At 41.0% G+C, this 26353-nt stretch overlaps 4 protein-coding genes and 1 long non-coding RNA gene across 8 annotated transcripts; 3 read left to right on the top strand and 2 right to left on the bottom strand.

The window, feature by feature from the left end:
* The first annotated feature begins 1210 nt into the window (after nucleotides 1–1210).
* LOC116929652 (synapsin) lies at nucleotides 1211–17623 on the top strand. Its single transcript, XM_045178285.1, has 11 exons — nucleotides 1211–1230; nucleotides 2114–2158; nucleotides 2317–2506; nucleotides 4882–5162; nucleotides 5272–5421; nucleotides 5758–5893; nucleotides 8636–8740; nucleotides 14532–14662; nucleotides 14747–14821; nucleotides 15428–15692; nucleotides 16187–17623. Exons 1-11 carry the CDS (start codon nucleotides 1211–1213, stop codon nucleotides 16643–16645), a joined length of 1857 nt encoding a protein of 618 aa, XP_045034220.1. The 3' UTR covers nucleotides 16646–17623.
* LOC116929721 (metalloproteinase inhibitor 3) lies at nucleotides 9138–12049 on the bottom strand. Its single transcript, XM_032937060.2, has 4 exons — nucleotides 11916–12049; nucleotides 10869–10989; nucleotides 10448–10764; nucleotides 9138–10374 (listed from the first exon to the last, which is right to left on the bottom strand). The coding sequence occupies exons 2-4, from the start codon at nucleotides 10987–10989 to the stop codon at nucleotides 10078–10080; spliced, it is 735 nt and encodes a 244-aa protein (XP_032792951.2). The 5' UTR covers nucleotides 11916–12049; the 3' UTR covers nucleotides 9138–10077.
* Nucleotides 17624–19074: 1451 nt separating the features above from the next.
* On the top strand, nucleotides 19075–20999 carry LOC116929729 (39S ribosomal protein L55, mitochondrial). The gene is made up of 4 exons (XM_032937071.2): nucleotides 19075–19138; nucleotides 20443–20521; nucleotides 20580–20745; nucleotides 20808–20999. Exons 1-4 carry the CDS (start codon nucleotides 19090–19092, stop codon nucleotides 20949–20951), a joined length of 438 nt encoding a protein of 145 aa, XP_032792962.1. The 5' UTR covers nucleotides 19075–19089; the 3' UTR covers nucleotides 20952–20999.
* On the bottom strand, nucleotides 20909–22547 carry LOC116929711 (transcription initiation factor TFIID subunit 8-like). Its single transcript, XM_032937048.2, is given in 7 exon segments — nucleotides 20909–21086; nucleotides 21088–21290; nucleotides 21352–21502; nucleotides 21598–21828; nucleotides 21889–21944; nucleotides 22004–22107; nucleotides 22269–22547. Coding segments are annotated over 7 exon segments (948 nt in total). The 5' UTR covers nucleotides 22316–22547; the 3' UTR covers nucleotides 20909–20930.
* A 1639-nt stretch (nucleotides 22548–24186) lies between these two features.
* LOC116929365 lies at nucleotides 24187–26018 on the top strand. Of its 4 annotated transcripts, none has more exons than XR_004397838.2 (4): nucleotides 24187–24615; nucleotides 24696–24786; nucleotides 24844–25028; nucleotides 25862–26018. It is a non-coding gene; the product is annotated as an uncharacterized LOC116929365 (long non-coding RNA). The 4 variants fall into 4 exon arrangements; XR_004397846.2 differs by having other exon boundaries at nucleotides 24187–24334; nucleotides 24438–24786; XR_004397833.2 differs by having other exon boundaries at nucleotides 24187–24786.
* Nucleotides 26019–26353: the final 335 nt, after the last annotated feature.

Consider the following 26353-nt stretch of genomic DNA (forward strand, 5'->3'; position numbering starts at 1 on the left):
ATTTGTTCTACTTCCGGATGGTTGCCTAGCGATGGACGGTACAATCTCTTGGGTTGTCCATCGACTATTTGTGGTGAAGAAACTAATCGCATGCCACGTTTCCTTTGTTTTGTTTTTTTCGTTTTCCCATTGGTTTTTCTAATGCTTCCTTCCTTCATTCGCCCGTTCTTCCGGTTGCACTCAACAAAAGCGACATCAATCTATACCGCGAAGACTTATTAGGTTCTTCACCTCTATAAAAGAAAGGATTTATTCTTTCGCCTTGTAGCCAAATCATCATCCAGCATTAGAGAAAACTGGGAACTAAATCTTTTGGGTAATAACATCAAAATCCGGAAGCGGGCTTGCCTGTAATTCGCTTTTTCTTTTAGGATTGGTGGTGAATTGTTACGCAGAGCTATCAAAGCGAAGACGGTTGACATGTACAGTAGAAGAGACAGATGTAATGCAAGAATAACTAAATACTCAGACAGCATAATGAAAGGACAGAGTGGAAGGAATCGGATGACTGGACATCACTGCTCAATCAGCCGTTGCATCTTACGCGCTTGGTTGGTTGTTTCATATATTCATTCTGCTTATCTCGAGGAATTTTGCATATCCGAAATGTTTTATTGGCCTTATATAAAACATTCGAATTTTCTCTTCCATGTGGTTGGCCAACGCAATATTACATAGTTGCTAAGATGTTTGATCATACTGTGACGTGGCATCTTTGATCAAGACACATGTCTCAAGTTCTTGCAGATCTAGTTGTTGCCGGAGTAACGAAAGTAAATGTCACCAATCCCGCAGAGATGGGAAACAAATTGAAAAGGCAGTCAAGCGAAACAAAAAGATCAATATCTACTTGAAAGATTATTCACACTGAAGCAAAAGGTGCCTTTCTTTCATCTCTTTTCTTAGGAGTCAAAAAGTCTTGTGGATAAGACATCACCTAAATAAGATATCCGTATGCTTCTGCTTACTGTTCACGTTCGGTGCAGACACATCCCCCCTCCCCCACAAGGTACTTTTGTTCGTCGCTTTCTTTTCTTTCTTTTTTCTATTATTTTCTGTTTTTCCTTTGTTTTCTTTGTAGAGGCAAGAAAAACAGTTGGTGCGGACATTTGAAATTGTCGGTTGCCATCATAGACATAAACTTTGATCAGGAAACTTGGACTCCCCACAGCATTCGATATGCATAATAGAACCCTAGTACTGTACCCTCATGACTGAAATTTGCATCAGGTGCTTGGCAATATTGTTCAACGCAAATGGCGTCGAGCAAGCAAATAACTGAAAAGTAGGGTGAGTGGATGTGGTGCTAGTGGTTCGTTTAGATTGCGTGCATGTTCTTGTATAGCATATATATATTTACCCGCGTTTAGATCGCCAGTGGAAGCAGCTGCGTTGCAGTTTTGTTGGGAGTATTGATCGCTCAATCGCCATGCGCAGGAGCAAGGCGCTTGCGAGGATCGTGCTGAACGATTTGCTATCTGGATTCTACACGCAGCTATATGCTGGTTCGATCGCACGACAGTCACGAGGACGAATACTTTAGAAGCAGTCCGAAACGAGACAGTCAAGCGCACTCATCACTGGATTTTGTTTGTTTTTTTCGCAAGTTTCGCCTTTTCTTGCAGCCCTTCCCACTTTTCACTCCCAGCTTTTGTTATTCCACAACCGGAATCTCCCTAACGAATTCAAGTAAATTAACCAAGTTCATGCATTTCTGAACCGGTAAACGAAACAAGCGAAGCTTCAGTGCACTCGATCGTATCGCTTCCCTTTTGGTAATTCACTTTCTTCGTCGTCTTTTTCTTTTCTCTTCTTTCATTATTTGTGTCAGTTTTTCAGTGTGTCATCTAGGATAAGACTCGATCGATCAAAGAATAATGAATTTATGGCTTTTAAAGGATAGCAATAACTTTTTGTTTATACTAGAGATATTTGAGTTAGACATGATACAAAACCTTACAATAACTATTCTTCTTTTTGCCGATGTCTTTTTTTTTTATTTTTATTTTACAGGGTTCGTTAGTTTTGGGACGAACGACCTCCGTTCGAATTTTCCTATCTAAACAGCGCGGGTTTCACCCTGCAAAAAATCTACAAAAATTTCGTTCTCCAGCTTCAAGCAATCTTTCACCGCCAATGTCAACAACCTGAAACGGAGGTACGTATGGATGACGTCCGTAATCCAATCAGCCGTATAAGACGAGCAGAAAAAGAAAATATGGGGGGGATATGTCATTGCCTTGGTGTAATATCAAACATAAACTAAATTGGATTATCGTACGAATTGCAACTAATCGTATAATATTATACGTATAGGTTTTCCTCCGGAGATTTGACCGAGTATGACGATGCCAATGGAGATCCCCAACAGCTGCCGCAGCCACCACCACCGTCAACTTCAGCTCAAGTCCATCAACAACAGCAACCGGCTCTGCCACCACGGCCCGTTCCGGCATCTGGACCCAGCAGCACCGCGCAGCCAGTACCTCAACCTCAACAACAGCAGGTAGTCATCTCTTTATTCATAGCATAATTGCTGTTTGGGATTGCCGGTCTAATCATGGCATCATCCCTGTTTTTAATAAGTTGGCTGGCAGGCTTAAGCAACGAGTCGAGTTGCTATATGCGCAGACAAACGCACAACCCAGGTCAATAATATGTACCATCGATCGGTTTCTGATCCTTTTCCCACCCACAAGATGAGAGTGTACGTTCCTCTACAGTCCAATATGCTAGGCAACGACCGATGTTTCGTCGGCACGTCTTCCATTGCAGACGTTGAAAATACAAGAAGGGGAAAAGTTTGTGCTGCAATCCCTTTCCATGTTTGTTGGTCAGCTATGACAGCCTCTTCGACGAAATAGAATAGAATTTCAAGTGGGCATAGGCTAGGCGTAGTGTAAGATCTTTTTGCGTCACGAATTCAGTTGTTTGGGGACGTTACCGATGCATTAGTGTTATTACAAGTTTACAAAGAAGAACCTCGGGCACTCGTGGGTATACAGAGGTCATACAATGAATGGAACACAGTTTGTTGAATGGACGAGCTTTTTCAGCTGGATAAGGCCCGTTGCCGGCCAACGTATGGGGACGACACTTATTTATTTATTTATCGGTAATCTTTCTTTTTCGTTGTGTCCGACATTAGCCGGTTTGACAAATGCTGCCGAGATTCTTATACGGACTCATGTGAATGAAAGCGACGCTCACTCACCGTTGCCATTGGCGTCATCAAAAGGTTTCGTGGAAACAGCACGCGCTATGATGGGTCTTTATTCGATCAACAAGGGGAACGTGATACACAACATCGTTGTGTTGTTTTATTCGGTTTACAATTGCCAATTTGGGTGTTCATCACACAGGTCTCCCCACTTTCTAAGTGACTTTTACGTAAGGACCTCGTACCCTAACGACGGATATCGTTTATCCCTGTATCCCCTAAATCCACACGTTCCCTTGTAAGTGCAGTGCAATAACGTGGGAACCTTTGCTAGTCGTGGTAGAAATTTACAAAAATCTTCAAATTTATTCGGAAATCTCAAGGGTTGTCAGAAATAGTTTGATCTTGTATTCTGGGAACGCAACTTGAGTTTGGTCGCTTATAAGCGTTCTGTCTGCTGTGTCTTGGGCAATGGGCGTCCATCTTTCTGGCTATATAGTCCCCCGGAGAACAAGTGTGAACAAGGCCAACTATGGATTGCCTCTTTCACTTTCATTCTACGTCTGTGCAGATATGAACGTAGAAATTTTTCCCCAATGCCTAACATTTCATGTTTAAGTCTTTCTCTTTTTTTTTTTTTTTTTATTTCCTTTCTTTGTTTGTGTAGTACGGGTGGATAACTTGAATTGGCGACCGTCCTTCCCCCTCTTTTATTGCCCGCGGAAGTGTGGTAGTCTGTTGGCATTGGGGATGTGATGGATCGTGTTACACATGGAACTGTCACGACGACGAAAAGACTTAAAAAGGGAAGTGGGTTAAGGAAGAAGCGGGCGTGTGTGTGTGTTATGGATTAGATGCTCACTTGCAATCGATTAGACGGTTTGCGATGGAAGGAAGAGAAACAGTTGCTATAGTCGCTAGATGGCCTAGACCGGTCGATTTGTTTCTTATTAAAAGTTTTAGTAGTTCTCGTGTGCAATGGAATTGCGATTTAAAACGAGAATCAAGCAGCTGGACAGGAAGAAAGTTTAGATTTTTTTTTTCTCTCTTTCAAAGGTTGTCGCAAGTTTATCGAATCCCATTCAGGTTTTGTGTTGCTTTGTTTTGATTCATTTTACCCGAAACAATGGAATAGAAAATAAGATGGAATGTTTGTGGCTTGATGCCTGGAAATGTGATCGTACGATCGGGTTTCGTGGCAAGGTAGACTATTCGATATTTGAGATTGAAATAAGGAATGCCGCACGTGATCATGATGGAACGTTTCCGAAATCCTCATTTCGGTGTTCATACGTGCTGAGAGACAAGGATAGATCGCGATTTAGGGCAATAAATTCTCCGATGATGATTCCCTTGAATTATTGGGTAGGTATTTGTGTGTACGTGAAGAAGCGTAAACTCTTCGATGGAAGAAGAAACGTAAGAGTTGTATTGCGTCCAAAATATCCAATCAAAATATTAATAGCGAACAATCTCTGTGATTAAGGTCATGGATTACCTTTTGTGTGCCTATCATTGGCAATTTGCTTTCAAATGTAACGGGAACTTTTGTCTCTTCTTCCGCTGTTCCTCACGAGATGGTGTTGCTCAACAGCAGAGGCTTTGATAACATTAATACATTCAAATTCAAAATAATATATATGTGTAGATTTAAATGTGATTTTCTGCATTTCTGCGTTTAGAACAAGATTAACAAGATCCTTGATTTCTGGTTATTAAAGGTTGGTCAAGCAGCAGCAGCGGCTCCCCAGCAACCGGACCTGTCGTTGCCTTTGAGATCAAGCAGCCGCACAACGAGCGCTCCCACATCTCCGGCGAAATCACGCGAATCTTTACTCCAAAGAGTTTCCAGCTTAACATCTAATGTTGTAGGCAATGTAAGCCGCGTAGCTTCGTCCCAGATACAACAGCAGCAACAGCAAACGGTCGAAACTGGCAAGTTATCGTACAATAAGGACCACTGCTTCACCTTGTTGGTCATTGACGACCAAAATACCGACTGGTATATACATTCATATTTTCCCTTCGTTAACTCCATGCCAATCGACGTACTTTTTCTCTTCATTTCTCGCTGTCTAAACGATGTTTGCCACATTTGTGAAATGATGAAGGTCGAAATATTTCCGAGGAAGACGGATTCACGGCGACTGGGATGTCAGAGTGGAGCAAGCGGAATTCCGTGAACTATCCATCACGGCCTCAACCGACAGCGGGGCCACGGTTTCCATGGCCGTTTACCGTAGCGGCACCAAAGTCGTCAGGTGCGTTGCTAATAGCCCATTACTGGCTCGCCAGCTCGTTTGAAAATCCCGCCAAACTAAATATCTTTTTGTTGGCGTTTACCAACTCTCCGATGCCCAGTTTGTCGGGGAGTCATCGAGTACGAAGTCTATGTGTGTGGGTGTGACTGTGATGGAATCTTGAACAAGACAAAGAGCCAGAGGCGTCAAAAATTCCAAACTATAAAATCTTGTGATTGGATTTTTTTTGTTTGTTTTTTCCCACCCTTTTTTAGTGGCAAAAATGTGAAGAAAAATAAAATAGGCAATTTAAATGATAAATTCATAATGACAGATATTTTTTCTTTTCCTGCGCAGAGCTTTCCGGCCGGACTTTGTGCTGATTCGCCAGAATATGCGTGACGCTAGTGAAGACTACAAATCCATCGTGCTCGGTCTCAAGTTTGGCGGCGTGCCGAGCATTAACTCTTTGGAGGCTGTCTATCATTTCCAGGTGAGACTTTCGGGCTTCAAAATTTCGGCACAATGAAATGCAATTTATTGCATTCCTTCTAGTACTTTTTGTTTGTTTGTTACAAACGCCTACGGTATAAAGATCGATGAGGCAAACAATGCAATCGTTGAGCTTCGTATTTCGCCCTAAACGTATTGCCTAGGAAGGATCAGCTGGCGTCGCAACGATTGACGACATCGTTCATCGCCATTATAAGTTGCGCACTGCAAGGAATTGAGGCAAGATTGAAACAAACAGCCCGTCCATTTACAAGCCCCCGTGGTGCGTTGTTTGCCTTGTCGAGCAGGAGGGCGATCCTTTACTTCCATAATCTTGGCTGAGTTGGATAAACAGTAAAACATTGGCCGATTGCATCGGTAGCAATATATTACACGTACATACAAACTTGCGCCGAGCGTCTCCTCAGCGACAGAAGTATATTTTGCAGCTTGCAGGGCATTAACACGGGATTGGCGCGCAATTCAAATTCCGCAAACTCAGTACTTTTTTTTTTTTTTTTTTCGAATTTTCTTTCCTCTCTTTTGTTGAGATTAGTGCGAAACATGGGACGCATCGACTCGAAGTATGTCGACGATTTCTGGCGCAGTTGCGCGTACAATGTAAGCGGAACATTGGCATCACCATCATCGCTGATGCTATAACAGGCCGAAGGCATACGTAAGGCTAGGGGAGGTCGCACTATAACTTTTCCGTCTTAACCCCTTCACGCTTTGCAAAAGAAGGAACTTTCATTATTTATAGCAAACTACAAGCCCATGTTTTGGATTCCATTCAAGGAATGCACAACACGGAACAATTTCTGTCTCTATCCGCGCCTTTCGCCTCATTCTCGCTCTAGTATAGTCCATCCATAAATGAACCGTTTCTATTCATAGATATACATGGGACCGATGGGCGTGACAACGAGTTTTTAAATAAGGTGTCCCGATGTATTTATAACGCGTCTATATGGTTGGCATCTTTTTTATATTCTTCCTTTGACGCACATAGGTCCCCCCTTTTTTTTTCTTTCTTGACGTAGATTACATAGGCAACGAAAAGAAAGATATTGCAAAAGTATGCAGAAAAATGCTATTTTTCAGATTATTATTTATTTTTTTATACTTGAAAAAGAAATAGGAAAGAACCGTTCGTGTGCATCCGGCAAATCCGTCAGATTGAATAATCAGCTTTGTACCGAAATGGCAAAAATAAAAAAAAGAGTGGATCCGTCACGTCCTCCTCCGCCGTTTTCGCACGTGATGGACGCCTGCTGATGAATAGTGGCGTAGAATAGTCTTGTTTCGTTTCTCAACAGCCAGCCTCCTTATTTTCCCCTATACATCTTTGGCTGTGGCAATGCTACGCTATGGGAAACTGAGACGGAAATCATTCATCAGTCGGCGCATTTCTCTCAAATCGACTTGTACATTCGGCATTCGGCGAAAAGAGCAACAGACGGCACGGACGGACGACACCGAAATAGAAGTGTGAATTCTTAAGACCGGCTAAATTTAGCGTCGATTGTGTCCGCGTTCCCCCTTTCTTGTTTTTACATTTGGTTAGTTTCGTTCTTTTTTGTTGGTCGGTTTTTATTTCCCCCTTTTTTGCTTATTCGGCTCACAGAATATGAACGACTGGATAGAGAGAAACGGTTAAGGGGTGGGGTTGTCACACATATAGAGATGTACGAAAATATCCGCGCGCGAAGACGGCAGGAATTCAAAAACGAAGAAAACGGACAAAATAGAACAAGGAGATGGTTTCGCTCGAGCGCATTCGGTCGTATAGTGACGTCAAAGGCAAAGAGTCTCGCATACCTTACGCTCGTGTTCATTAGAGCACAGGAAGGGTAAATCTTAATATTTTTTTTTTAATTTTTTTACCCTCCAGCGAAAAAAAAAAAAAGATTCCATGGATATTATTAATATCCATAGCAGTTCCAACACTTCTGTGTACGACGATGTAGCTAATATCACGGTAGTGCCACACTTTTAAAAGAATGAGCAACGAAAGCAACGAGGGTGCTGACGGATAGAGCGAAACAAGGTCGGCGAAGAAAAAAAACGGGAAATAACTGAAGATGATGAGTTAAACGACAACTTTCTTCACTCGGCTTATTTATCCTTCTTAAATACACAGACATGAAAGACAGGCAGCCAACAGAAATAAAGTTGTTTAGGCGATAGCAATAACTAGCTCATAGCTGATTATTCTTCGGCCGTTGAAAGATTCACGTTGAACCAGCTACCGATGTTTGTGGAACGTCCGGTCCATGTGTTAGTCCAAATTGCTACACCCTTATTTCTTGGCCTGAAATTCTTTTGGCTTTTTTTTTATTTTTATGACGTTAGCGATCAGTTTGTATTCAGAGAATTTTCGGTGCGGATCCGAGCACTCAAGCAACACAACTTCATCTTGTTGTAGCATATCTTCGTATCTATTAGCCTGCTTTATTTCTTAGCAAAGTGATTTATCTAGACAGTTTTCTTCAGGGTAAAAATTTGGAGAACGCGGTTAATATACCGGTTCAATCTTTATTCTTTACTGATTTTTTTACGAGTATACAGCGGCGGAAATACTGGGTGGTATGTATGATGTGTTTTAAACAGGATTTTGGGAGGTCTAGTCTAGTCTTCAGTGTTAGATGTTTATTGGCGATGAATTTTTGTTTAGCTTTACTGGAACGAAAACGTCCAAACTGAACTTGACCGTCAGTTGATAATGATTATATGATGACAGGATAAACCGTGGGTGTTTGGCCATCTGCTGGATTTGCAACGCCGTTTTGGACGTGATCAGTTCCCTTTGATCGACCAGACTTTCTACCCGAACCACCGCGAAATGGTAAGTCACTACTTACAGTATTTCAAGCAACCTCCGTACGCACTAGATACGATACGACGATAACATCTCCCAGCTTTTGCGTATCTAAAGAGGCCATGGTTCTCTCTAATAAAACTGGACAAGAAACAACTAATAGGAAAGTGCGTTATAATAGAGTCCAGATGAACCAACTGGCTTTAGACGACTGTCTTGTTGCACTTGAGAGAATAGAGAGAAAGACGGGGGAAAAGAAACAAGTTGGCCCTTTGTCTTGGGCGTTTATTTCCGTCGACTTCTTGAGTGAACGACCGTGTTACAGTTACTGTTCTCCATCTGCCTTTCAGAATTAAATTGAATCTTTTAGACCACTTTGCTTGTAACTAGGCAGGCTACTAATGAAATCACACCAAGAACAGGCCATTTTTTCCATTCGTTTATTTTGTTTTGCATATTGTGGTCGTTATGTTATTATTTCCTCTTTGATATTCGAAATTTTTGTACAGTATAGTGTGTGACCCATCGGTCAAATTCAGGACAAGTAAGACAACAACAGTTACATGTTAGCATCACGTCAGCGGAACCATGAATCCATGAGTTTCTTTTAAAAAGTTATGCAAGTCGAGAAAACATTTCACACTCGCTTGAATTAGGACACACAAGACTTGGGACGACGGGGAGGGGGGGGGGGTTTGGAGGAGTGTTTACACTTTGTTTTGTTTCTTTATTGTTAAGTAATTTCGGCGTTTGTTATCTCTTTTCGTTTCTTCCCATCGTGTTGCACGGGGGCATTATTTTCTTTTCACAGAAATACGCTGCTGTAGTTCAAGGATCGTTTACCAGAGATGTATCGCGTTGGCCGCGACGCAACACAAACACGCACACAAATAGTTCACATACAAACACACACACATATCCTGTTAGCTCATCATTCGAATGACAACAAGAAAAGAAAACAACAACAGAAAGAGAAAGAGAAAGAAAGAAAAACAAAGGGGAAAATTGTACATAATTGAAACGATCCAGTTGAGGCACGCGGAACAATTGAGAGACAGACGATAAAATACCCTACTATACAACAATGTTATGTATATGTATATATATATATAATATGTATATAAATAGTGCGGTGAAACTGTGCGTGGGGGATGTGTCTGTACAGTAGGGCACAATGGCTGCCAACTGGGAGGGAATTAGATTCGGTGCTGGAAGTCGGAGAACGGGAGAGAAGGGAACGGGTTGAAAAGGGAGGCAGTCGGAGGAATTTGGCAGCACTGGATCAAAAAGATACCATCAGAGAAATCGAACATAGAGCAAGTCTGGATGCGTACATGCATAATGTATCTTTTGTTTTGCTCCTTTCAAGACTTGAGTAGTAAATTGTTTTTCCACCGCCGAGACGACGAGGTGGCAACGGCTGAAATCGGTGCCGGTCGGGCGGGAGCGTCGGGATTCTTCGCATCGGCGCCGCTCCGTTTCTTACTGCATTGTCGGTAGGATCTCGAATGCGACCAGCGACATGTTCCGCTGCCTCCACCACCATTGCCGCGCGTGCAAATGGCGTGCATTGATTGACAATCGTGCCAGTCGAACGCCGTGTCCCATGTACAGGCCTGAGTTGTTGACGGACACTTACCCCACCAATGGCATTCCATGACCTAATTAAGCGAGACAAGTCATTAGCACATCAGCGCGAGAAGTCGAGGTGTTGGCAAAAGTGTTAAGCCCGACCTTGCAATCGCATCCGCGCTGGTAGAGACGACGGAAACCTTTACGCTGGATGGGCGTCATGCGGTCCCAATCGTGAACGAAGTTGCACAGGTTGATCCAAGGTTTGCCGGAGCGGATGTTGCCCGTCAACAAGTAGCGTTTACCTGGCTTGAGTCGGATACCGCACGAGGCGTCGTGTGAAGGCGTCAAAATGCGCCCGTACGACAGGGCCTGTCGTCCGGATTCAGTCACTTTGAACTCCTTCTTGATGCGTACCTTGTAAGCGCGAGACCACTCGGATCGATCGTGCACGATCCGCTTAACGTGAGCCAAAACAACTGCGTGAAAGTTAAAAAAAAAAAAGAAAGAAAGAAATTGAGCTTAAAAGGTCGCTTTTGATTGGTGGTTAACGTGTTCCAAAAAACGGATAATAATACCGTACCAAAATCTGCCGAGCAATAGTGCTCCTGAGGATGGCGCTTGGAGCAACTGCATCCATCGGCGAAGGTGGCCATGGCCGTCAGAAAGACCAGGGCCGACAAAAGAGCCCAGCAACACTTCATCTTCATTATGAAAAGAGAGAAGGAAAAAAAAACGTTTAAACAAAATTTTTAGTCTTTTCTTTCCCTCCCTACTTTTCTCATATCCCAATTGTCTTTCTTCTACGTCTTTGCATGTTTTGTTTACAACTCTTTTCGTTATACAAAGAACGAAACAAGAAAGAGTAGAAGAGGCTTGTCCAAGACTAATTAATTCAGAACAGTCAATTCCCAGGGTCTTTTGATTTGATTTCCTATGTAACCTTTTCAATGGTCAAGTGGTCGTGGCCAAACGACCACGAGCCTGAGAGAAGGAAAAAGAAAAGAGAAGTGAAGGGGCGCTATAACATTTGGACAGGGCACCGCCGGCCAGTGTCTGTCTATATCGATATGTTAGGTTGAATGGTTGTGTATGCAAAGTGACTAGCCAACTGCACAGGTGCGTCGTCGAGGAGGATATTTATAAAGAAAAAAGAATGAACGAAAAAAAAAAAGAAGAATGAAACAAAAAAAAAAAAAAAAAAAGGAGCGATCGCTGCTGCACCCAGCGGGTAGTTTATACTACTATACACACTCTGCTTTGCTTTTATGTCTTGCAGCTGGTGAAAGAACATAGTACTAAGACGGGACGTGGCAAGTACGGAGAGAGAGTTTTGACACGTTAGCTAAAACACTTTCCAGTCCCGTTTACATTTTCTTTTGCGTTAAGCGAAACGATCGAGGAAAGAGGGGGGGAACCGTGACAAAGATTTTTGGCTAATTTCAATCGTCCTTCCCACCCCGGCCCCCCCCCCCTTTTTTTTTGTTTCCTTTTGTTGTGTTTCATACACGGCCCTGCTATGTGCAGCGTGACTTGGCTGAGAGGTAAATACCGTGACCCAAATTGCATGATGTCTCGTCCCGCCTTGTAACGAAGTAGAAGCTAAAAAAGATTTTTAATGACGGTATACCTCTCGACAGGTTGATTGGATACTGGCTCTTATTTTTCTTCTTTCGTCGATTCCACCAACAACACCACCATCACCACCTCTTCGTAGGCTAATGGCAGGTTCCTCCTTTTTGGGGCTTGCGGAACTTTGTATGGCTCAAGGGTCGACGAACAACAACAAGAAAACAACACGGCTGAAAAATGTTTCTTGAATGACCGGCTGAGCTGGCCTCTCGCTTATTTCTTTTAGTCTCAGTCTTTCTTTCACTTTTCTAGGCAAATTGTTTGTATGAAATAGTTTTTTTGTCTTGTTTTGTTTCCCCTTTTGAGGAATAGTTTATGAATGAAACTGGGGATTTCAATTAGAAAACAAACAACAAGAACACGATTGACTATAGAGCTGGAGCGGCTGACTATCGTCTGATCGTCGGGCGTGAATCCTTCGCCTCCTTTTATATACCAAGTTCCATTGGGAAAACTCCCCTATACACGACGGGAGACGGGCCGTCATGGCTCCTCCTCTTCTGATGAGTCTCGTGGACTCCTCCTACTTCACGCCAACCTCACAGCAACACACTGAGAGACACGGAGAAAAGAAAGACGAAAACAAAAAGAAGAAGGACAAGAAAAAGTCTAAGAAAATTACTCGACCAAGTTATACTAGCTTTAGTAAATCAATGTCACTCCATTGTCGTTTGCCTTTCGGTTTTTCTTTTTGAAGCTCATTTTTCTTTTTCCTCGTCGTTGGGTTTCACTCAATGAAGACGACGCTGTCCTTTTATCGAATCGCAGTCTCGTTTGCCTGATTTTATTTGTGTTTTTGTTTATTTGGTGTTTTCTCTTCCAAATTAGGAGAATTTAAATAACGATCTTGGCCGATGACGTCATTTAAAACTTTTCCGTTTCTCTCTTTCTCTTCAATTTTTTTTTTTTTTTTTTTTTTTTGTGTGTGTGTGTGTGTGTGTGTGTGTGTAAATCTCGCTTTGCTCGTTCTGGTGTCTCATCTCCATACTCTAGTCCCGCGTTCGCGCCAGACTGTGTGACTCGCCGAAATCTTTCTTTTCTTTTCCCCTGTTTTTTTTTGTTTGTTTTTTTTCTCGTTTCCCCTCAGTTTTCTAAGACTTCATTGATCATTCACGCGGCTTACCGTACGCACGCCAACACCAGCGCCACAGCTATTCTACGATTATAAGGGAAGGCTAGGCTTCTTTCTTTTTTGATGGGTGGGAAAGGCCGTTTGAAACGTCCTCGTCGTCGAGTAAATGATATGCACGTCGCATACAATCATGTCCGTAAATGGACACCAGTTGACGTTCATTTTGTCCTTTCTGAGATATGCTGACGGCTTTGCAGAACGATTTTCCGCGGCTTTGTAATAGCCGAAAACGAAACGATTCTGTGCTAGATGTATTGCACCCGACTACTTCCACTTTTTTGGTTGCACTTGCACACACACCTAAAAGTAGGTGGGAGTGCAGGTGTAGCCATGTTTATGTTTTGGTTTATTTGTTTTTAAAATTGCCCAGTGTTTGTTTTGTGTGTGCAATAGTTCAAGACCATACTAATACTCCAAAGGGCACAGAGGAGAAAACAATTAGTTTGTTTTCCAATGGTCAAATTCTTTTCTTTTTGCGCCTCCTCTTTTTCGCCATCTTTAGCATCTTAGAAATTTGCCATGCCATTTATTCACGACGTGACCTTTATACACCATAACGTTCTTTGATCACGGGAGATTGCGAGGTGACGTTTAATCTGGTGGCCGTCGCGGTTGCAGGTGCCACACACACACACACACACAATACTCCAGGTGTACGTATTGTACTCACACACACACATCCGCTGGATTCAAATGCAAATGAATCGAGTTTCTACGTGCAGCTGTGCATCTTTTTTGTGCGCGTGTGTTACCATGTTAGGGTTGGGGGGCGGCCGAGAAAAGAGTCGTGTCATTGAGAAAAGATCAAAGAAAAGACGGAAAAGAAAGAAATGCAACCGAGAGAAAGAGCCCTATACCGTATAAAATACTTGTCTTGTTAGTAACAACAAGCGGAGGATGGAGTGGATAAATGGGCAAGGTTGAACGTGGTAGCGGTCACGACACGTCGCTTCAAAGAGATTGAAATTATGTTTTCCTTTCCTTTTTTCTGCTGTTTCTTTTATTTATTTCTTTTTTTTTTTTTTTCGTGCCTTAGTATGTGGAAAACAAAGGACATTGTTCGTAATCGAATATTTCGCACCTGCAAAAATGCACGCTGCAAATCGGTTCGTGAAAGTGATGACGACGTGTTTGCCATAAATATTCTACTACACAACTACGTACAGATATGCACTCATGCACGATATCGGGTCATGATTCAGTGTCATTGTTGATCCTCGTCTCTCCTTCAAACTTTGTTGATTGTTGTCTTAATGGAATCAAAAAAGATTCCGCACGGACAACGCGGCTCGTTATTGCCAAGAGAAAGGCGCATACGAATTTTGTATTAATCATTTCGTCGACGAGGTGCGCCTGTGCTATCATAAGAACCGCTTAGATTTTTCCCTCCGTTTTTCGTTAGTATTGTAAATGTGCAGCTTATATGATGTAGCGTCTTCGATAGTGATAACTGCGTCCTAACGTAATTGCTGATGATGATAGATGTCGGCTCCGCGGTTGCCCGCTGTCCTCAAGATCGGCCATGCTCACGGTGGACTCGGCAAACTCAAAGTGGAGACTCCGTTGGATTTCCAGGACGCCGCATCTGTCGTAGCAGTTTCCAATTCTTATTGGTAAAACAGAGATGCCTTTCTTTTCTTATTTTCTTGTCCAATTATTTAGCGGATAATGTCAAATACTTTCTGATTTGTTCGCAGTACTGTAGAGCCTTACGTGGACTCCAAATTCGACATCCACATCCAGAAGATCGGCAACTACTACAAAGCCTTCATGTAAATGAATCATTTTTCTTGCGTTCTATCGTAGTAATCGATTCGTTTGATAGTCAAGGTGTGTGGACAAAATTCCGCGTCGTTAGATATGACCGCGTGTCTCCAAAGTCATGAGGGGATCGGTATGTCAAGCAATCAACGGTGCAGTGTAGACATTTTTGGGTGACGTCAGATGAAACTCCCATGATTGAGTCAGTTCTCGGGCCGAAATAGTCGTCGAGTCATCAAACATCTTGATGCATTAGCATATCTGTCGTCGTGTTTTTTATCGGCTCTCACTAACTCACGCGATGATATAACTCACGGGACCTTATGTTGGCTGCCATATTGGACGACAAAAAGCAACGGCCGATTCACGCTGAGAACGGTCAGGTGCCAGCGATAAGCCGAGCTAAATCCAGCAAGAACAAGCCGGATACGATAAGAGTGAAGAGAGAGTTGGAACAGAAATAGGAGAATTCAGAAAAGAAACGAAAATTATCGCATGCAAAAAAAAAAAGAGAGAAAAATGTATCACAGATGGTCATTAATGATGACTCATTTGGGAATGTCTTTTTGATGAATCATGCATACGGATGTTTTTTTGTTTTTTGTTTTTGAATTTAGGCGCAAATCGATTTCGGGCAACTGGAAGACCAACTTGGGTTCGGCCATGCTAGAGCAGACACCCATGACGGAAAAGTACCGCGGATGGATCGAGGCCGTGGCAGCCCAGTTTGGGGGCCTCGATCTTTGCGCCTTGGAGGTCCTGGTGGCCCGCGATGGACGCGAAATCATCATGGAGCTCAACGACTGCGCCCTGCCGCTCCTCGGAGACTCGCAAGAAGAGGACCGCCGTCTCATCTCGGAGCTTGTCCTCCATCGCATGAACGTGAGTATGAGTCACGTTATGCATTTGAAGGGGAGCGGGGGAGATTTCCATATGGCACCAGCAGGATATTGTTGATTTTTGTTTCCTTTTCTTTTTTTTTGTTTTTTTTTTTTTTTTTTTTTTCTTTCTTTAAATTTCTAGTGTCATTTTTTTTTTTAAAGATATTGTTCTATCGATTCGTGGCTCCACGTTTCCGATTAATCAATATCGTTGTACTACATTTATCGTTAGGCGATTAAGACGGGTGGGACCAAAAACAGAACGAGTGGTTGGGAAAACACACGTAGAAAGATATGCAAATGTTATTGCCCCATGGCACGATCACGTGTTCGACAGCGCATTCGAATTCCGAGAAGTTCCCGGTTTAGGACGTTGCGGCGCATAACGTTGGATCGCACTCTCGACTTCTCCCCCAAGCAAAGTGTCAAAAATAAACCTTATTTATTTGTGTTTTTGTTTGTTTTGTTTTTTTTCTGATATGTCCAATAATTTAGACTCAATGTCGACCACCTGGGATGCCACCCGGTCCACTTGCCGGTCCAGCTCCATCCACCATGTCGAACGCGCAATCCCGCCATTCAATAACAAGCGGTAGTCGACCAGAATCGCCGATGGAAATGGAACGTAGCAGCTCAGCTATTCCGCCTTCGCTGGCAGGTGACGATTCAGTCCCAGGAGTGGCTGGTGGTGCTCCGGCTTTGGCGTCTCAGCAGTCAACGCCATTGCAGCACCAAACGTCTCGTGACGTCCTGGGTGGAGGCAATCCGTTCCTCACCCGACGCGGTACTGAAGACGGGACGCAGTCCGTTTCCGCAGGATCATTGGCTCGTTCCTTTTTTACTCGCAGTTCGTCCCAACAAGCGCAGGAAGGATCAGTTGGAGGACCTGATGATGGCGAGGACACGATGAAGAATTTGCGCAAAACATTCGCCGGAATCTTCGGTGACATGTAAAAATGGGAGAGGACTGGGGATTTTGCTAATCAGTGGACGATCGCAGAGATGATGTTGAACTCTCATCCGAGAATGTGTATCAGATTCCCCTTCATCTAAAGTCCAATTCAACAGTGACCCAACATTAGAAAGATATTTCAATGTTATTCGATACTTTCTCTTTCTCTCCCTCCTGTTTTTTTATCTTTCTCTCATCATATTGCGTGTTTTTCCACTCACCCTTTCTTCTTTATTCCCTTAGCCAATCTATCAATCGATGAAGATGCAGAGAATAAGCGTACACACAACGAGGGCTGGAAAAAAAAAAGAAATAATCTTTATCATTGGGAAACCGAAAGCTTCAAAAAGAAACAAGACAAAAAAAAAACAAAAAACAAAAAAGAGGCGAATAAGAATTTTCTCTCTTTGAATAATAAATGTCTTTCCTTACTCGACCCTTTTAATGCCCGTCCTAGTTTGTTTTTAGAGTTCTGCATGCATGTTTTCTTCCCAGCAGTGGATTACATTTTCTGACAACCCGGCAGTTATCAAAAATCTGATACAGTTTAAATGTTTCTTTTTTCGCGGAAAGCAAACACAAAAAGTGGAATAACGATTGATTCTTGCATCGTTTTCGGACATTCGGGATTAGGTTGTTTTCATTCAACCGCTAGAAAAGGTTCATTACGCAAAATTGAACCCTTGTTTCGTTGTGTTATTCGCAAAACAGTTAGTGGCGTTGGCTTGTTCCTCTTTATTTTACTTCATTATTTTTCAGCTGACTGTCAATTCTATTAATCATGTTAAAAAGTGTGTGTGTGCGTGTGCTATCACCTTTTTTCTGTTATTTACAAAGTGCAGCCTACTTCCGCCCATCATGCAATACGGAAAAGTCGGATGTGTTTTGTGCGTTAACGTTGGTGGCCATCATTGTAAGTTTTCCTCCCCAATTTCCCACGTATTAATACACGTGGAGCTGAGTGTCTTAAAAACGAAAAATCTCGTCACTTTTCATGCCCGACTAGTCGCTATGAGAATGCGATTGGGAAACTAACATTTCGAAAGTAAGGTATACGTACACTTCGGTTCATAGTAAAGCTGTTTAATTCTGTTTTCATCATGTCTGTTTGTTGTGTGTATTTTGAATTTAGGATTCCCTTGCTTTGTCACTGGAGAATAGGATGAAAACAGATATCCGCAAGCGTATTACCTTACAAATGGCAACGGGAGACGGAGCGGCCGAAACTCATTGTCGGCCTCCAACGAGTGGAACTATCGAGGCCAACCAAACCACTAAGCGAGGTCGTTTTGTGATAGAACCAACAACTTTTTGCTGATGTCAAGTTTTTCGGGTTCCACGCTACTTGGCACCATCAGATATGAACTCTTGCCCGTCCATGCTATTACTATCCCCAAATAATAGAAGAAAACGAGTTGTCAAATGTTTACAAAACAAAAACATTTCTCCTTTGTTTTCTTCTACGGTATTCGTGAGTAGATGGTGGGTGCAGCGACAGCCGTCAGACTCTCGTCATTCGTAAGCTGGTCGAAAAGATATGAATCTTGAATCGCTGGCGGCTAACACACAATGCAATGCATGTTTCTCTTGGTCTGACTTTATCCAATTAAATTCCGTAATATTTTACCTTCTAATGTGTCAAATGTTGGATCGCCTTTCAAGGGATTAGTGGGTGCTATCTGACACACTATCGACCAGATCAAAGGAGAAAGAATGGTGTTGCACTGTTGGCTGAGACGCACCCCCTTCTCCTTGGGAATGTAGGCCCCATGTTAACATCGTGTGGCTCACGCAAAATTCTGCGAATACCATAAATAACGCATCGCACATCATCCTTTCCCGTTTTGTTTTAGATTTTAGCAAGTGTCCTGGTCGCCCACTGCATGATGGTCGGCCTTCGCTTGCGGTACGTGTCAATTGGCCAAGTATGCTAGTCTCGCCGTATCCGCATCTACAGTCGGTTGGTGATGGATAGATTTCGAGGAGCGTCCTTGCGTGTTGTTCTATCTGCGAAAGTCACGAGCCAAAATCAGCCGCCCATTGAACACATACATAATACTACCTCATGTTTGTTTGTTGCTATGTTCTCGGTTGCCGACATCACAAACGGACGTATGCATATTACTTTGTCCGCTTTGTTGTTATAGAGTCCGCTTCCTCACCTGCTGATCGTGAGTCCAGCACTTGCTGGTTCTTCTATAATTCACTACCTTTAAACTCATTTTCTATTTGGTTTGCTGCGCTGATTCATCAGTAGAAAAGTCGGCGATTTTTAATAGCCTAATTTGTTTTGTGTAATTTGTGAAATTACCACAGGCCCCTACCGTATGCGTCAATTGGGAAACCGGAGATAACCAGTAGTTTCGCCCATCACTCAAAATTTTTCCTCAACGCAAATTTGGTGTGTTGGTAGTGAGCTGACGGAATAAAAATCCGAGACGGATAGATGAAGTTCCGCACCAGAAAGTGCAACGAATCGTCATTTCCCTACTGCAGTAAATATGAATATTTAATACCTTGTAGTCGTGCTAAGCTGAATCCTTTCACCAATATAACACTGTGAGCACTTCCTGCAGACAAATCCAAAAGCAAATCGAATTAAGCCTTTTGGACAGGTTGGCGCAGGAGACGGATTAGCTGCAAGCTTGTTTGCGAATTATTGAAACATTTTGTTGAGTCTGCTTTGTCAATCCATCAGTGACGCCTGACGAATGAATGTTGAAGAGGCAACTTTCCTTGCCCCTGGCAAAATCTCGATCCTAGTTTTGTGTACGGTATACCGCAAAAAGGGAGACAATTGAATTTCAACTTCAGCCAATCCTTCATTCGTCATTTGATGGTTCCTTGACAGCCTTTGCTTGAGCTGTCGGCTCCCAAAACCAAACTGCATTTTTAGAGAAAAACCCATGTTTCACCATATACTTTACAAAGCAACAGCGGCTCCAAAATCAACGAACCTGTTTTAAATTGAACCTGTATTGTGAAAACCACAAGTTACCCGTGCTTACGCTTTCATTGTCCTAGTGAAATGGAAGAACTTCAAGCTATATCCAGGACGCCAATCAGCAATCTACAATCATAAAAAGTAACCAAAAATATCGATTCATAAACTAAGTGGTTGGCAATGTTGGTTACAAGATGTTCTTTCGTCGACCTTCTCCGATTTGCGTCACAGTGAGCTGATCGGTTTGCCAGGACAAAAAGATGCGTGAGACATTCACAAATAATGAGGTTGGCAATCAGCCCACTTCTTTAGCTTAAGGCCATTTTTGCTTGCTTGATGATCGTAAATGACAAGTAGTATGTAACATACCGATAAACAGAACGAAACACGATGTACGCATGAGCATGTAGACGAGCGTGTTACACATTTAACCACCATTGCGAAGATGTGCCTTACGAATAAGTATATCATGAGTTGTGCTTTCTTGTATTATTCAACGGTAAAAAGTTTTTCACTTGATTCAGTCTTCAAAACTTTTTTCTATTGGAAATATCTAAAAATTTACACCAATCACCAACCATAAATAGGATATTAGTTTTGCTTTCTTAAATGTTTTCGGTTGAGAAAAGTTGGTGACCGCAACATTTTAGTTTTAGCTAGCTTCGCAACTTAATAGTAGTTGAAGGATATCTAAGATTACTATTAAGAAATGCATAACATACAAAATAAGGTACAGTCTCATCTCTCAATCATTTAGCAGGTCCCCCAATGTTACTAACACCGTAGACGATTTTTTCTAGAAGTGTACTACATATATGGTATACTTCATGGTGAAACCTTGCTTTTTACCGCTAGATGACTTTTTGTCGTCTGCTGTTAACCAAACTCGGACAATACGTTTGGTGAAAATGTCACGATATTTTACGAAATTGAGGTACTCGTCATTAATTTGTATTGTGGAATTCATTTTTTTAAAATCTGTATTGTTCTAGGAGTTCTATCCCCCTAATTATTCAGACTAGGCAACTGAATGGTCACCGAGCGTCTATCGCAAGCATTGGACGTGCAATCTATGTCAGAACGTACCCCACAATGCTTGTACAACCAGATGGTTCAACAATAACCATCAGATACAAAGAGCCACGTGGGATTATCAAGGCAACTTAAGGTTTTCTGTAGCCAAAAGAGTTATAATAATTTGTTTAAATTTCATAATACAGCTACCTGTAGATTTGAGTAGCTTGAGTGAAGCTGAACGGCAAAGGCGACTGATGCTGAGGAAACCAAAGAAGAAAGTCAAAATTGAGGAAGATATTGAAGACACTTTTGATGAAAATTCATATTCACACTTGTGGAAAAAGTGAGATGACAAGTAAAATGCAAAGTAGGAAAAATAAATGAAATTTAACATATTCATGGGGAGCTCTTCTTCTTTGTAAGAGGCATTTTAACAGGTCTGATAAATGGATTTTCCATGATGAATGGCTCAGAGTTTGACATTTCCATCAATGAACCATTTGGTCCAAGGTTATCCATCAACTCATTGTTCTCTTTCTCTTGATCTAGCTTGGCTGCTTTAATGGCTTCTGCATTTGCTTCTTCTTGCTTTTGCATGTGCACGGCTGCTTCGTCTTCCTCGAATGTTTGGTCACGAGGGAGAAGAGCGGCCAGGAACGGCTTCTCCATTGGTTTACATGCAATAACTGATACGTGAAAAACGTAATGAAGTGAATTAGTAATGAACAGTGACGTTTGCAATATTACGCGGATAGTGCGTCAAATCTTCCACCAGGAAAAAACTTTGGGTTTCCCCTGTTTTGGCGACGAACCGTGTCAACGCCCTTTCCACATCTCGTTTTTGACATGAAGCTTTTTCTCGAATAGTTTCATAGTCCGTGATGGGCTGCTTGTGTGTCTACATGAAAACAACCAAATGTAAAATGGAATACAGGACATACACTAATGTCTATAAAAAAAAAAAAATAATTATTATTATTATCATCTTTATACAGGTGTTTGAACATATGCATGTGAATCTGGAAAAGCTGGTAAGTGATCTGGAATATGACTGGGATGTGGTCTCTTTTGGCCAGTTTGCAGAATTCCAATCTGTTTTGTGGCAACAGCTTGGGTAGGAGTGGGTAAAACTAATCTTCTTCCTCTTTGTGCATATGACTCCAAAGAGCTATGTTTTACACCCATGGAAACCAGAGCCATAACAACATCTCCTACTACTGGTTCCTATGAAACATGGATAATGTGTTAAAAGCTGCTCAATTTATACACATCAACAAGACATACCACTCTTCCAGACAATTCACAGTAAAGATGGCTGCTATGTCCAAGTTCTGTGATGACTAAAACAAGAAAATAATTACATAACTTCAAAAATCTAAATAAAAATATGGTGGGTTACAGCTTTGCATCATCTCAGTAAGTGTCTCTAGGGATATTTCATCTACTGCACTGAAGCCTGCCTCGCTACACAAGCAGCTCACACTAGCTTGGAGTAATTTCCTCCTGAAAGAATTCAAATGTTCAAAACAGTTTAAAAATTTCAATTCAATGTACATTCATAGAATGACACATAAAACATTTAGTTGGAAATGTAAGAGGTCTTATTCTTATTATCGATTGCGATTCGAATACCATATATATATAGAACCACTAAACATTTTTACCGAGATGCCACTCCAGGCATGACAGCTTCCGATACCACGGTGGTCATTTTGGTGAAAGAATTTACTGGTTGTCTCAGTTAGTTCGAAACAGCTTCCCTTTCCCGTTGTTAAGTTAACTGTTGTGTTGACAGTTGACACTATCACTGCTATCACGATGATTCACAATAGAGCAGTCGACAAAAACGGTAAACGTTTATTGACAGAAGGCCTACTTAATGGTTAAGGCCTGTAAGTTTGAATACCTCCTATGGCGGATTGGCGGTGATGCGTTACCTGGCAAGTGGCAACGGCCAATCAGAGGGAAAAATTTACGGCTGCGCTATCTGGCGCTTGCTACTGCTACTACTTCGAAAACCTAGATACAAGATTAAGCAATAACAGGGTTTCCATGTATTTTTAAATTAAGAGTATCTTAGAATCCCTAACTTTTAGTTAAAGAATTCCAGTAAGTGTAAAAAATCACCTCTTTGAGAAAGATTTGTGACCGCTTAGTAATATTCTCATCGTTAAACTTCATTATTACTTCGTCACCTCTGCGCCTAAAGATTTTGTGCCTTTAGTCGAAATAATGACAACCAAGTGCTGCAATTTTGTTTTTTACGTTTAGTTAAAAAACTATAAGATCAATGGAATAATAATCTTGATTTCTGTGATTTTTATTCAAATCTGAATCGAAATCACGCATTTTAAGCAAAATTTGAAATTTTGCTAAAAATGAAAAAGTAGACCAAGATCGGATGCTGAGTTGCCAAGGCTGAATTCCGACCTGGGGTATTTTTCCTCTCGGGCCCTATAGGAGGGAAATGAAAAATAATATATTTAATAAAGTTGTAGTTAGTTTTATTACAAAATCTTTTGGAATCGTGTACTATACCTCTGTGCTGATATAATACAAAAAAATTTATCTCCAAAAAAGCTGTTATTTTTCCAGGAAACTTTTTGAAAGGTACTTGTTTACCTTTCCACAACACCCCCCCCCCCTCCCGTATTACAACTGTAGAACAAGAAGCAGACGTTTTTCTAAGTAAATTTCTTTTTCCTTATGAATAAATCCTTTAGCATAATCAGATAACTTAAAAAGACTAATTGTGTCAAATAACTCATTACTGACATCACAAACTACACTACTCATGACATAAAAAACGAAAACAGTTTGACACTACAGTCACTAGTCACAGTCAATCACTTTACGTCTGCTACGGTACATTGTAAACAAGTACCTTTCAAAAAGTTTCCTGGAAAAATAACAGCTTTTTTGGAGATAAAATTTTGTGTATTATATCAGCACAGAGGTATAGTACACGATTCCAAAAGATTTTGTAATAAAACTAACTACAACTTAATTAAATATATTATTTTTCATTTCCCTCCTATAGGGCCCGAGAGGAAAAATACCCCAGGTCGGAATTCAGCCTTGGCAACTCAGCATCCGATCTTGGTCTATACCCTTCCTACTTTTGTCAAAATCTGCAAAAAATGACATCTCTTGGAATTCGATAAAAATCACACGGTATAATCCAAATTAAACGCTGATTTCGATTAAGTTATTAGTTTTCTCGTTACATCAGCCGTTTTTTAATAAAAGAAAGTAAATTGCTGTTAGCGCACCAACTTTATTTTTTGTTTTTTACGTTTAGTTCGAAAAGTTTAATGCTAATAGGAAAATAAACTTGAATTTCCGTGATTATCATTCAATTCTGAATCGAAATCATGTATTTTAAACTACATCTAAAATTGGCAAGGATCGGGTTGGATGATTTTGTCAGAGTCATAGTCATAGAGTCATAGGTTCTATGACTCTGATTTTGTTTATTATTTTGTATTTTATTTCCAAATCTGAGGTTTTTAGGTCCGGGTTTGGCAACGCCTGTGACAATTAATAGTCTGAAGTGCTTCCACCGCCATTTTAGATGTAAACTTTGTCACGGATCATCATTGATATTTTGTGTGGTTTTTTATCACTAAAATGCATCTTTTTGTAACTGTTTGGCTACTAGAAACTGCTTAAACAAATGAAAAAAAAAAATAGTTTTTTTCACACATCTTTGACCAAGTTTTACGTACTCGTACGTTTAGTTGATCATATAAAATATTTTGCCTTACCCGCGAATGCCTTCGTCTCGATAGAAACGTCATCCATTATTAAAATATGTTTTTTTGCTTTTAAAGTTTTGGCCGATTTAGTAAACATTCAATCTGTTCTTGCTACTGGCTGGAGAAGTTTTGTCAAAATTTTAATCTTGCAATTTTAGTATTGTATCTCGTACAAGCTTCTGGCCTGCGCCAGCCAATAGGATCCAGCAAAGGCATGGTTCCCTTTGACTGTGTAGTGTGACCTACATCCTTCGTAACTGAAAATATTTGGCTATTTTATTGCTTCAACATTACAAAAAAAAATTTCATCTGTTTGTTAAATTTTTGTTTCAGGTGTTGGAACAAGCTACTACATGGAGGTGAAGCATCAATTTAGGACTTGACTTGTCAACTGTTGGTTGAGATGGCAAAAGAGGATGGATTGGTAAGATTCAAAATAAGTAAGCCTTAACATTTCAATTCTTATTATTTTGTCTCTTAGCCAATATAGGACCAAAATTTCATTTTCTCACTTGTCTATGGAATCCTAGATGCTCACAGTTCTGGGTTGCTCAGTAGTAGCGGAACATTCTTATCTGATCAGGCCACAAATAACACATGACAAATCTATCCACATCAAACATGGAGCTGATTACCATATTGTTCATAGAATATGTATGCCTGAAGGTGGAGTATTTTATCTATCTTACATCAGTTACAAATTTTACTCAAATAAGTTAGACTACCTTTTGAGTTTCTAGATTTTCTTTTAGACTGTAAAGTTATTTACTATACGATTAACGCTGCGTCTTAGATAGTGTAAGAACGTGTCGTCCTGCGTTCAAACATCTGAGTCCAGCACCTGTTGGTGGTTTTATTGTTGTCAATGTTCTTCCTTCTGTTAAGCAGATATTGCCAATCGTTCGAACTAAGTTTTATAGCGTTAGCTTACGTAGTAGGTGATCCTTTGACGATGCGTTGGCTTTTCATTATTAGTTGTTTTTTTTGTTGCGTAACAGTAATGCTTATTTTGCAACACTTTTTAAATATCGTTCAAGATACCTTGTTGACAAACATCTTGATGTCGATAATATCGAATTAAACAAATTCATTATTGCAAACGACGATTTTTTTTTTTTTATTACATGTGTTAAAAGAGGATTGTCTGATAGTTTTGAATGTTTGTTTTATTTGTTATCGTTCTACGTCGTGTAATGATTAGGTCAGATAGAAGAAATTGCTATTTTATCTTTTGGTATTAAACATTGGTTTGAAAGAAGCCGTTGCTCATTAAGTAGAAAGCTGTTCCCTGGAGAACAGAACGTTCGCTACCACTGCATTACCTTTAAAGAGACAACTCGAAAATTGTTCAATTAAAAATTGCGACAAGGGAAACTGCGAAAAATAGGACATCTACTTTAAGTATTTAGCTATTTAAAATTTGCGGCGCCTCAGTTTCTTCTACCTTGTTCTTATCCTTATACATTCTAAAACAACTAATTAGTGTTACTTCTTTTCAGATAGATTGGATTAGAGGCATGTTGGAGTGATATTCCAGAAAGCAGCATCCCAAGGGCTAGAATCTGAAGTTAAAAGGCCGGTCAACACAATATGTATTTTTTAACTTTGTTTTCTTTCATTGGTGGTGAAATTGAATTAAATTAAAATTGAAAGTTATTGAAGCAATTAGCCGACTAGTAAGATGGAATACGTGAAGTGTTGCCGAAATGTCTGAACGGAATGAAAAACTTGGAATGAAGTCAGGAAACTAATTGCATGTTAATACTTGAACATATGTGTTGATAGTGCCAGAAATTTAAGGTTTGGGGCACGATAAAGGCTGTAGATGGTGGGAACTTGCATTGCAAATCAAAATTGTGCGTTAAGTACTTGTTGCCTGTAACCACTAAATAATAGTTCTAGTAGGTATATCTTAAAATTGATTTATTCTTTCATATCAGAAGTCAATACACAAAGATGTAAACGAATTGATTTTATATTATCCCACCTCC

The sequence above is a fragment of the Daphnia magna genome, linkage group LG1, assembly GCF_020631705.1.
Source record: "Daphnia magna isolate NIES linkage group LG1, ASM2063170v1.1, whole genome shotgun sequence".
Taxonomy (NCBI): Eukaryota; Metazoa; Arthropoda; class Branchiopoda; order Diplostraca; family Daphniidae; genus Daphnia; species Daphnia magna.